Below are 11,835 nucleotides of genomic sequence, written 5' to 3' on the forward strand. Positions count from 1 at the left end.
TTCACTACCACTATCACCCCTCCTCTCAACCACACCTCCACCACCACACATTCCTGTTCAATACCTTTACCTAGCATCCTGTAAGGAAGTCTTTGCCCCCCCCCCCCCTTACTACGACCATAACTGTAAGGAACTCTTTGCCCCCCGTACTACCACCATAACCAAGATCCTATAATACACGATTCCACCCTCGGCTGATTGAGGTAATCTCAAACCTCTTCCCATGTCAACCCTGTCATACTCAGATGTCTCCCAACCGCTTTCACTATGAGCTGAATCCTCTCTGTTTTAGATTCTACTTTAGCAGTGCTATTGATAGCTCCTGCGATGAACGTCACCAGCTTTCTCTTATCTCTGTATACTATATCACCGCCCACTTGCCCCGTAACCCCCCGATCTAGATGCTCCTAACCATCTCACTCTGGAACCTGTATTTCCCTGGACCTGGACCACCCTCACTGCCTCACCTCCCTTCTCTCCACTCGCACTTGTAGCTACTCTACTGCCTGCTTCATTGCCTTACACCCACTATATGTCACACTATGAGCACCCCCACAGCTGCAGCACTTTGGTTGTACACCGCCCCAACACTTCCCAAGCTCATGCTCCCCTCCACACCTGGCACACCTCTTTTTCTCTTTACAGACTGTTGCCACATGTCCACACGTCTGGCATTTATAACATCTTAAAGGCTTTGGTACATAAGCCCTCACATAATAACTCATATATCCTATGGTTACTTTATTTGGCAGTACCCTGTCCTTAAAGTGTAACAGAATAGATGTGCTATCTACCCTAACTCCACCCCTTGTTGCTTGCAATCTTTGAACATTCACTAGAACACCACTCAAGTTGTTGTTTACCTCTTTAGTGCTAACACTCACAGGCACTCCTGTTATCACCCCTTTAATCGACCGCCTCCCTGCTTGATCAGTCCAGATGCTCCACACCAACTTCCCTATTAGCTTCACTCTGAGGGCTTTTTCCCTCTGCCCCATGTCCTTACAGAATACCAACAAGCTCCCGTCTCTTAACACTTCAGCATTGACAACTTCCCCAATAAAACTATTTCATCACAGCTGTCAACCTTATTGGACTCATCGCCCCCCAACTCCCCTTCCTCCCTAAACTTCAGAATCACTTTATGCTCCTCCTCACCTCCATGCTCCCCTTGCGACTTATCTGTCCCTTCCTCGGCACGCTCTATCTCCGAACTGCCTCTAGCATTGGAAACTACGTATCTCTCCTCAAAATTTTCTGCCTCCATAGACCTCTGGCTCCCCTTCAAATTCCTACTCCCTTTCTTTCCCATCTTCCTTTTCTCTTTCTTACTTCCCCTTTATTTGTACCACTATGCTCCATACTTGCTTCACTTTCTTCTCCATCAATATCTCCTACCATCTCTGACCCAGTCACGGCACAGCTGTGCCGAACCACTGCCACACAAGAAAAGTTTGATTGCTGTTTTATCAACTAATGATCGCAAGCCACAGCTTTCAGCCTCTCCCTCACTTTTGTCCCCTACTCCTCTCGCCCGGTTAGCTAGCTATCTATAGTCAGTAAGTCATTTAAAGGTTTTGAGTAAATGGGCCAACAACATTGTCTGGATAAGTGGCCCTGGGGAGGCGGGTTTTGCCTCCTAGTCTCATCATTGATGTTTTCCACCCTCTCACCTCAGGCTTTCTACAACACCGCTTCAAGGAGGCAGACAAGGATGAAATCCAGGCATTGTTCTCAAACTATGCCATAAGGGAACAATGAGCGAATAAGAGGAAATCTGTAATTTCGATGAAGACATTAATGATCGAGCTAAGACGGACATAGCAAATATAACTATTTGTTCAGCACTTTTAGAATGTACAGCAACAGAAATCAGAAAATGTGCCGTTCTTACAGTATTTTCCCTGTAGACCAAGTCAGAAACATAGGATAAATAAAGGGGGCACGTAAGCAGACAATGAAAGCTCTTGCAATATTCGATGACATTTCTCTAAAACAGGCTATAGGCTACATGTGCACCACCAAGTCAAAACAATAGACTAATTATTAGGGTGAGGCACATGGGCTACTAACAGCTTACTACACAACATACACGTATGTATACTGTAGCTAAGAAAGTAATACTATCTCTTTGGCATATTATATAATTTATGCAGCAGCATACAAGACATTTTTGGACTCCTTTTGTTGGGCTGTGCTCACTTGAACAGGAAGATGATGTGACAGTCCTTGTGGGCAAATTTTGTCGTCAAACTTTGGCATTCTCTGGATTTATGGTTCTTTCAAGACAACTGGGAACTTGGAAACAACAAGGTCAAATTATGTCAGTAATTTTCAGGTCGGAGCTCTAGAAAGAGGCCAGTATTACCGACTTGGAATTCCGAGTTGGATGTCTCGTTTTTTCCAGAGTTGCCAGTGGTCTTGAACTCACTAAAGTCTGCGATTTCCCAGTTCCGAGTTTCTAGTTGTTTTGAAGCAGCAGAAGTCATGCTGGATTGACAGCATGGCCAATGTATTCAACCTTTTCTGGCCCATGGTGTTGAATGTTTATAATTTTAAGCTTGGAAAGAGACCCTTAAACTCAGACTTGGACCACACACCCATTCCACTGAATAGCAGGCTAGTGATTGCTTTGCAACGCTTGCAGTTAGCCACTGATTCCTTCCAAACCACTCATTGTTAAATTTGCAATTTCCAACTTGTTCATGTCCAATGGCCGATGAGCACTGATACATTTTATCTAGAAGTTGTCTTCATATGACAAGGATTTGCCAGTAGATTGTCAACTTGATTCATGATCATGACTGCTTGTCTAGCTTGCTAGCTAACATTTTGAAAGTACTGTAGATATGTGATTTGACATTTTATCTGTGGCCAATGACCTTGAGCCTTCTTGGATGGGCACTTCTAATGTAACTCTATGGCAGCACCCAATGGGCTTGAATTTAAGCTCTCGCCGTGGATTTTGTGCTGACAGTGTTCCCATGAGACAGAACACTGAGCCAATCACTGCGCAACTAGAGAAGATTACCAACCCCTACGCTCTATTTTTCCCCCGCTGGCTACCCCACCAGCACAGAAAGCACTGAGCTAGGCTGAAACACCCGCACAGAAAGCACTGAGCTAGGCTGAAACACCCGCACAGAAAGCACTGAGCTAGGCTGAAACACCCGCACAGAAAGCACTGAGCTAGGCTGAAACACCCGCACAGAAAGCACTGAGCTTGGCTGAAACACCCACACAGGAAGCACTGAGCTAGGCTGAAACACCTGCACAGAAAGCACTGAGCTAGGCTGAAACATCTGCACAGAAAGCACTGAGCTAGGCTGAAACATCTGCACAGAAAGCACTGAGCTAGGCTGAAACATCTGCACAGAAAGAACTGAGCTAGGCTGAAACACCCGCACAGAAAGCACTGAGCTAGGCTGAAAAACCCGCACAGAAAGCACTGAGCTAGGCTGAAACACCCGCACAGAAAGCACTGAGCTAGGCTGAAACACCCACACAGAAAGCACTGAGCTAGGCTGAAACACCTGCACAGAAAGCACTGAGCTAGGCTGAAACATCTGCACAGAAAGCACTGAGCTAGGCTGAAATATCTGCACAGAAAGCACTGAGCTAGGCTGAAACATCTGCACAGAAAGCACTGAGCTAGGCTGAAACACCTGCACAGAAAGCACTGAGCTAGGCTGAAACACCTGTATTTTGCAGCTGCCTTAATCAAGAAAGGAAAAAAGAGACCATGTTGGTATATGGCTTTATTAAGTTAATGTTGTTGTTTTTAACATTGTTTGCAAACTGATATGTGACATGTATTAATGGCAAAATAACATGCAAAACAGGCAACAACAAAACTTTTTTTTCTGAGGTCCTGAGTGCTCTGGAGCAGGTTTTCATCAAGGATCCCTCTGTACTTTGCTCAGTTAATCTTTCCCGATACTGACTAGTCTCTCAGTCCATGCCGCTGAAAAACATCCCCACAGCATGATGCTGCCCCCACCATACTTCACCATAGAGGTGGTGCCAGGTTTCCTCCAGACACGACACTTGGCTTTCAGACCAAAGACTTCAATCTTGGTTTCATCAGACCAGAGAATCTTGTTGCTCATGGTCTGAGAGTCTTTTAGGTGCCTTTTTGCAAACTCCAAGCGGGCTGTCATGTGCCTTCTACTGACGAGTGGCTTCTTGGTCACCTCCCTGACCAAGGCCCTCCCCCGATTGCTCAGGTTGGCCGGGCTGTGTTCTTGGGGACCTTTAAAGCTGCAGACATTTTTTGGTACACTTCCCCAGATCTGTGCCTTGACACAATCCTGTCTCGGAGCTCGAAGGAGAATTCCTTCAACCTCATGGCTTGGTTTTTGCTCTGACATGCACTGTCAACTTTGGGACCTTATGTAGACAGGCGTGATCCATTAAAATCATGTCTAATCAATTGAATTGACCACAGGTGGACACCAATCAAGTTGTAGAAACATCTCAGAGCAAAGGGTCTGAATACCTATGTAAATAAGGTATCTGTTTTTTATGTTAAAATAAAATTGTAAAATCACTATAAACCTGTTTTTGCTTGTCATTATGGGGTATTGTGTGTAGATTGAGGAGGATTTTATTTATTGACTGCATTTTAGAATAAGGCTGTAACGTAACAAAATGTGGGAAAAGTTCAAGGGGTCTGAATACGTGAAGAATGTGCTGTATATAGCCATTGATTCTTGAAGAATAGAACTGAAATACCTCATGACCTTAGTTCTACTGTCCTACAGAAAATATAAGCCATTCAGAGCCAAATATATTTACCCCATTGTTTTTAAACCATGTAATTGTGAACAAACTATAGCTTCAAAATATGGTCAAAACTATAATGTTGATCTCGGATGGTCAGTCAAAACCCTTTGGATTTCAGTGGTTACATTTCTCCAGCCCCATCCCTCAGCTGTTAACCAAAAAAAGTGGTCGGATCTTTGTTGTTTGAATCCCAGATTGCCCTTTAAATAAACATGACTTTGGTTGAAATGTTGTGTGGTGTGATTGTGAGAGGTGTTTTAGAGAGAATTCCATCCATAAGCAAGCAGAGACCAAGTCTTTTCAGGTCAGCAGGTTCATGTGGGGGTGTATTCATTAGTGTACACAGAAGCAAAACATTTTGCAACAAAAACAAGCTTTTGTCATTAGACAAGTTCAGGTTCGTGTTTCTGCACGTTTGGTTCGATTTTTATAGGCCCCTGGTGAGTTACAAAGTATATAAAAGGACTTTATTACAGACAGAAACAGTCCTCAGTTTCATCAGCTATCCGGATGGCTGGTCTCATGATCCCACAGATGAAGAAGCCGGATGTGGAGGTCCTCTGCTGGCGTGGTTACATGTGGTCTGCGGTTGTGAGGCTGGTTGGACGTACTGCCAAATTCTCTAAAACGACGTAGGAAGCGGCTGATGGTATAGATATTAACATTCAATTCTCTGGCAACAGCTCTGGTGGACAAATCCTACAGTCAGCATGCCAATTGCATGCTCCCTCAACACTTGTGGCATTTTGTTGTGACAAAACTTGTTATTCCTTTTATTGCACCTATGTAATGATCATTCAGATTCTTGATATGCCACACCTGTCAGGTGGATGGATTATTTTAGCAAAGGAGAAATGTTCATTAAAAGGGATGTAAACAAATTTGTGCAAAAATCTGAGAGAAATAAGCTTTTTGTGCTTATGGAATATTCAGGGATCTTTTATTTCAGCTCATGATACATGGGCCCAACACTTTACACGTTGTGTTTATATTTCTGTTCAGTATATAACTAATTGAGCATTCATATGTATTAAAACCTATACTGTAAATAGTTGTGGCTGTACTTTTGAAACAAGGGTTGAGATAATTGACAATTTCCTTTTGTGGGTATCCCAAAGATACTTTTCTAGAAACACATAGATGACAAATACCATCCTACTATATTGTAGCAGGTCCCATGTGGCTCAGTTGATAGAGCATGGTGCTTGCAATGTCAGAGTTGGTTGTGGTTTTGATTCCCATGGGGGGGACCAGAATGAAATAGTATCATAAATGTATGCACTCACTACTGTAAGATGCTCTGGATAAGAGTGTCTGCTAAATTACTAAGATGTAGCTAGCCATCATCAAATGACTGATTGGTGATGAGTTCCTTTTGGTGTGCCTGTGGTCTGTTCCCTTTGTGGAAAGCTACTGCCCTCTCCTGGATAGTTGGTGTACATACAGATCAAAGAAGTCGAGACAGCTCTGGGACAGGATGGTATGTCCTTATCAAAGTCCCCTTACACACACACACATGCTCCCTCTAATAGTCATCTTAAATATATATATATATTTTAAAGTTTATTAAAATATTTAGCAGAATTTCTGTTAATTATGTTCACAGCATGTTACTTTTACAATTCACTCTAAGTTGCATTATAAAACTATTGCATTATAAATCATGGATCCCATTTCCACTCATGATGACCTTTCACTCCAGAGTAAACCACATTCATGTCCGTCGCTCTGGTCTCTCTCTCTGGTTCTGCTCTCCTCTTGGTCTTCCTCGAGGAGAAACTCATGGCAGCATAGTTCAGCTCCTCTCCCTCATCTCTCTGTAGATGAGAATTAGTCAGATAGTCTACCTCACAAGGTAGAGTGCTGTGAACAGTTGAAAAAGATGTGTGAAAGTGAATTACAATACTGGGCTGCTAGCCATTTTCATTTAAACGATACAATGCAATTTTACTGTGGAAATATATTATTTTGTTCTTTACACAAGTTGTCACATCCTTTTCAGATGTAATGCTATTTTTAATGTGCTAAATTGTTCATAAAGGGTTAGGTAAACAGGTAACATCTACCTCCTTGTCAGGACAGGAAGGGGCTGTAACACCACTTTGAGGATGTTGAGGCAAACCTGCTTGACAAAAATTAGGATTATTAGGACAGTGTACATTTTGGGGACAGGATGTGCCAGTGCCACTATAAAAATGTAATTATAGCCGAGAAGCTATACCCGGTGGATTTATTAAAGGCCTAGTGCAGTCAAGAATGAGATTTTCCTCAGTGTATATAAAACAGAGTGTACAAAGCATTAGGAACACATGCTCTTTCCATGACATAGACTGATCATGTGAATCCATGCGAAAGCTATGATCTGCTATTGATGTCTGTTCTTAAATCCACTTCAATTAGTGTAGATGAAGGGGAGGAGACAGGTTAAATAAGGATGTTTAAGCCTTTGAGACATGGATTGTGTTTATGTGCCATTCAGAGGGTGAATGGGCAAGACAAAATATTTAAGTGCCTTTGAACAGGGTATGGTAGTAGGTGCCAGGTGCGCTGGTTTGAGTGTGTCAAGAACTGCAACACTGCTGGGTTTTTCACGCTCAACAATTTCCTGTGTGCATCAAGAATGGTCCACCACCCAAAGGACATCCAGCCAACTTGACACAACTGTGGGAATCTTTGGAGTCAACATGGGCCAGCATCCCTGTGGAACGCTTTCGGCACCTTGTATAGTCCATGCCTCGATTAATTGAGGACGTTCTGAGGGCAAAAGGGGGTGTAATTCAATATTATGAATATTGAGATAAAAACCACTAATTCATTCACACTCTTTCTTAAAACACCCCTCAATCACTTTCATGGTTATTATTGCCGCAACATTTTACCGTAATGATCATCACATTGTATGTAATCATATTGGAAGGTATGTGAATGAAAACACAAAATGGCAGTGGAAACAAAGGGCCTTAATGATACAGAACCTTTCTTCCTTCTCACACAGATGAGGACAACGACTGCGATCAAGCTCAAGATGTTGGATACGATTAGAGCCAGGAGCTTGGGGTCCACCAGATCAACAGGGCCTGTGTTTTAAATTAAGTTGTTGATATTAATTCACAGATTACCAGTCAAAATCTTCTTTATTTTCTACATTGTAGAATAACAGCGAAGACATCAAAACTGAAATAAAAAATATGGAATTACGTAGTAACCAAAAAAAGTGCTAAACAAATCAAAATATATTTTATATTTGAGATTCTTCAAAGTAGCCACCCTTTGCCTTGATGACAGCTTTGCATACTGTTGGTATTCTCTCAACCAGATACATAAGTTAGTGACCTGGAATGCATTTCAATTAACAGGAGTTCCTTGTTAAAAGTTAATTTGTGGAATTCTTTCCTTCAATCAGTTGTGTTGTGACAAGGTAGGGGTGGTGTAGAGAAGATATCCCTATTTGGTAAATAGGGTCCATATTATGGCAAGAAGTCCATATTATGGCCAAGTCCATATTATGACAAGAACAACTCAAATATGCAAAGAGAAATGACCGCCCATCATTAATTTAAGACATGAAGGTCAGTCAATGCGGAAAGTTTCAAGAACTTTGAAAGTTTATTCAAGGGCAGTCGCAAAAACCATCAAGCGCAATAATGAAACTGGCTCTCATGAGGACTGACACAGGAAAGGAAGACCTAGAGTTACCTCTGCTGCAAAGGATACGTTCATTAGAGTTAACTCCACCTCAGATTGAAGCCCAAATAAATTCTTCATAGAGTTCAAGTAACAGACACATCTCAACATCAACTGTTCAGAAGAGACTGCGTGAATCAGGCCTTCATGATCAAATTTCTGCAAAGAACCACTACTAAAGGACATCAATATGAAGAAGAAATTTGTTTGGGCCAAGAAACACAAGCAATTGATATTAGACCAGTGGATATCTGTCCAAATTGTATATTTTTGGTTCAAACTGCCGTGTCTTTGTGAGAGAGTGGATGAATGGATGATCTCTACATGTGTGGTTCCCACCGCGAAGCATGGAGGAGGAGGTGTGATGGTTTGGGGGTGCTTTGCTGGGGACACTGTCAAGGATTTATTTAGAATTCAAGGCCCACTTAACCAGCATAGCTACCACAGCAGTGTGTAGTGGTACTCCATCCCATCTGGTTTGGGCTTAGTGGGACTATGAGTTGTTTTTCAACAGGACAATGACCCAACACACCTCCAGGCTGTGTAAGGGCTATTTGACCAAGAAGGAGAATGATGGAGTGCTGCATCAGATGACCTGGCCTCCACAATCACCCGACTTCAACCCAATTGAGATGGTTTGGGATGAATTGACCGAAGGAAAAGCAGCCAACAAGTGCTCAGCATACACTGTATGTGGGAACTCCTTCAAGACTGTTGGAAAAGCATTCCTCGTGAAGCTGGTTGAGAGAATGCCAAGAGTGTGCAAAGCTGTCATTAAGGCAACGGGGGCTACTTTGTTTAATACTTTTTTTACCCTATGATTCCATATGTGTTATTTCATAGTTTTGATGTCTTCATTAAGTAAAATAAAGATAAACCCTTGAATGAGTAGGTGTGTCCAAACTTTTGACTGGTGCTGTACATGTTTAATTTTGTAAGCTTAACCTTACACCCTTTTACAATTTAGAGTTGCATCAGTACATTCATTTTAGTTTGATTGCTCTTGAATTATGACAGGTACAAATCTAAATTCAGAGTTTAAAATCAAAATACCTCCAACATCCAGCTTGGTCCTGTTCCCAAACAGTATTTCCCCACATGAGGCCACAGCACAGTAGTAAGTCCCAGCATCAGAGAGGCTGAGGCTCCTCTTGGGGAGGTTGTAGACACAGCTCTGTGTAGGAGACCCAGCCTCAGGGCTCTTCTCACACTGATCACTCCCGTCTCCATGGGTGTAAATGATTCCTGGATGGGATTCTCCTGAACTATGTCTGAACCAATAGACACTGTGATCTCCTGAACAGGTCTTAGTATGTATTGCACAGTTGAAAGTCACAGAGTCTCCTGGCTGGACAGACTCAGACACAGGCTGCTGAGTAAGATGCTGGTTCCTGGAATCTACATCTTTTACACAATAAAACCAAGGTTCTAGTAAATGTTTGTTATATTACAATACAACCACGTGGAGAGCCTGATAGTCACATGTTAATACATTTACACTGAGTGTACAAAACATCAACACTTTCTTTTTCCATGACAGACTGACCAGGTAAATCCAGGTAAAGCAATGATCCCTTACTGATTTCACCTGTTAAATCCACTTCAATCAGTGTAGATGAAGGGGAGGAGACATGTTAAATAAGGACTTTTAAGCTTTGAGGCATGGATTGTGGGGTAAGACAAAATGGGCAGTAGGTGAAAGTAGGTGATGATAGTAGGTGCCAGGCGCATCGGTTTGAATGTGCCAAGAACTGCAACACTGATGGGTTTTTCAAGCACAACAGTTTCCCGTGTGTATCAAGAATGGTCCACCGCCCAGAGGACATCGAGCCAACTTGACACAACTGTGGGAATCATTGGAGTCAACATGGGCCAGCATCCCTGTGGAATGCTTTCGACACCTTTTTAGTCCATGCCCTCCGAATTGAAGTTGTTCTGAGGGCAAAAGGGGTTGCAACACAATATTATGAAGATGTTCCTAATGTTTTGTACACTCAGTGTATATATGTTACTTACCCCCATACATCAGAAACACACCCTTCCCGAAGATCATAACATCGTAATCGCGTGCCGCACAGTAATACATCCCCATATCTGATGGTCTAGCATCTGAAATAGTCAGCACAAAACTGGTTCCATTCTTCATTGCCATATACCGGGCGTTGTCGTTAAACTCTCCAAAGAACTTTGCAGTGTTGGAGTGAGTGTAAAGAGACAGAATTAATACTGGGGCTTGTCCTATTATTATCTTGATCCAGTTGTAGTAGTTGCCATCTTCTTCTGATGTGAGGCATTCCAAATGAACTCTGTCTCCAGCCAGGAAAGTCTTTAAGACATCGCTCTGGCTGATTTTAGCAAGAGACCCTTAAAAATAATAAAGCATTTATGACTTACTTTTTCTTACTAACTTTGTACAGGTTTTTGTCTCAGCTGTTTCTAATCAGACTTGAACCCTAACCTTACGCGTTAAGTTAAATCAGCCTTACCTGTTTTAAACATCAGTAAAAATATGAGAAACAGTTGGGTTATTGTATAATTCCTTCTCTGTTGAAAGCATCTCATGTGTAGACTAGTCATCCTGTGTGTCAGATGAGAGTGAGAATCAGAGGGTTATGGGTGTCTTTTTATACTTGGGTTGGGTGATGGTCCACAGGCCTGATTGGCTGCTCTGTGAACTGTAAAGACACGGAACAGGACAACTTTACCCTCCCCTCTGACTTTTTTCTGTCCTCATGTTACACAACAACAGTTTCCATTTTCTTCAGAAAAGCTATCGAGAGATACACACCATATGGACCATATGAAACCTCCTGGTCCTCATTTCAGTTCTTTAATTTCACTTTTTTTTTACAGTAATACGACATGATTATGATTGACAAGCTCCTATCTACTCACTCATAGATGTAGCAGTAGCATTAACATTATTCATCAGAATGACAACTGCTTAAGAATGCCTTCTCCAGTACTTTAATTCAAGAGTCTTGGACATTGCGGCAAATTATTTTCTATCAGACAGAAAGAATACTATTCATGCACTTTTTTTGTGATATTATATAATTGAATGCATACATTGAGGAGTGTTTCCACTTTTCCTTACATGATTTATCATTCTGTTGATCTCAAAGTGACCAATATAGGCCCACACCAACAGGGGGAATCTTGCTCTATGCTCCCTCAAATCTACTCCGTAGATTACACCTATAAGGGTACTCCTTCATATTTCTATACTCCCAATACTTTCTCCAGTTCTGCCATTTGTAACACACTATTTCACCTCGAAGATGAAAGTCATGACAACAACAGGTTGTGTTCTGTAAACATGTGGGATGATTGTTGTTCAGATAGAGGGTGTGGTGAAACTGGGGG

At 42.1% G+C, this 11,835-nt stretch overlaps 1 protein-coding gene across 1 annotated transcript; it reads right to left on the minus strand.

The window, feature by feature from the left end:
• Positions 1-5,712: 5,712 nt before the first annotated feature.
• LOC124008508 lies at positions 5,713-11,060 on the minus strand. The gene is made up of 6 exons (XM_046319826.1): positions 10,956-11,060; positions 10,486-10,833; positions 9,523-9,873; positions 7,761-7,862; positions 6,852-6,907; positions 5,713-6,602 (listed from the first exon to the last, which is right to left on the minus strand). Exons 1-6 carry the CDS (start codon positions 11,044-11,046, stop codon positions 6,447-6,449), a joined length of 1,104 nt encoding a protein of 367 aa, XP_046175782.1. The 5' UTR covers positions 11,047-11,060; the 3' UTR covers positions 5,713-6,446.
• Positions 11,061-11,835: the final 775 nt, after the last annotated feature.

This window comes from Oncorhynchus gorbuscha, linkage group LG21 (genome assembly GCF_021184085.1).
Source record: "Oncorhynchus gorbuscha isolate QuinsamMale2020 ecotype Even-year linkage group LG21, OgorEven_v1.0, whole genome shotgun sequence".
Classification (NCBI taxonomy): Eukaryota; Metazoa; Chordata; class Actinopteri; order Salmoniformes; family Salmonidae; genus Oncorhynchus; species Oncorhynchus gorbuscha.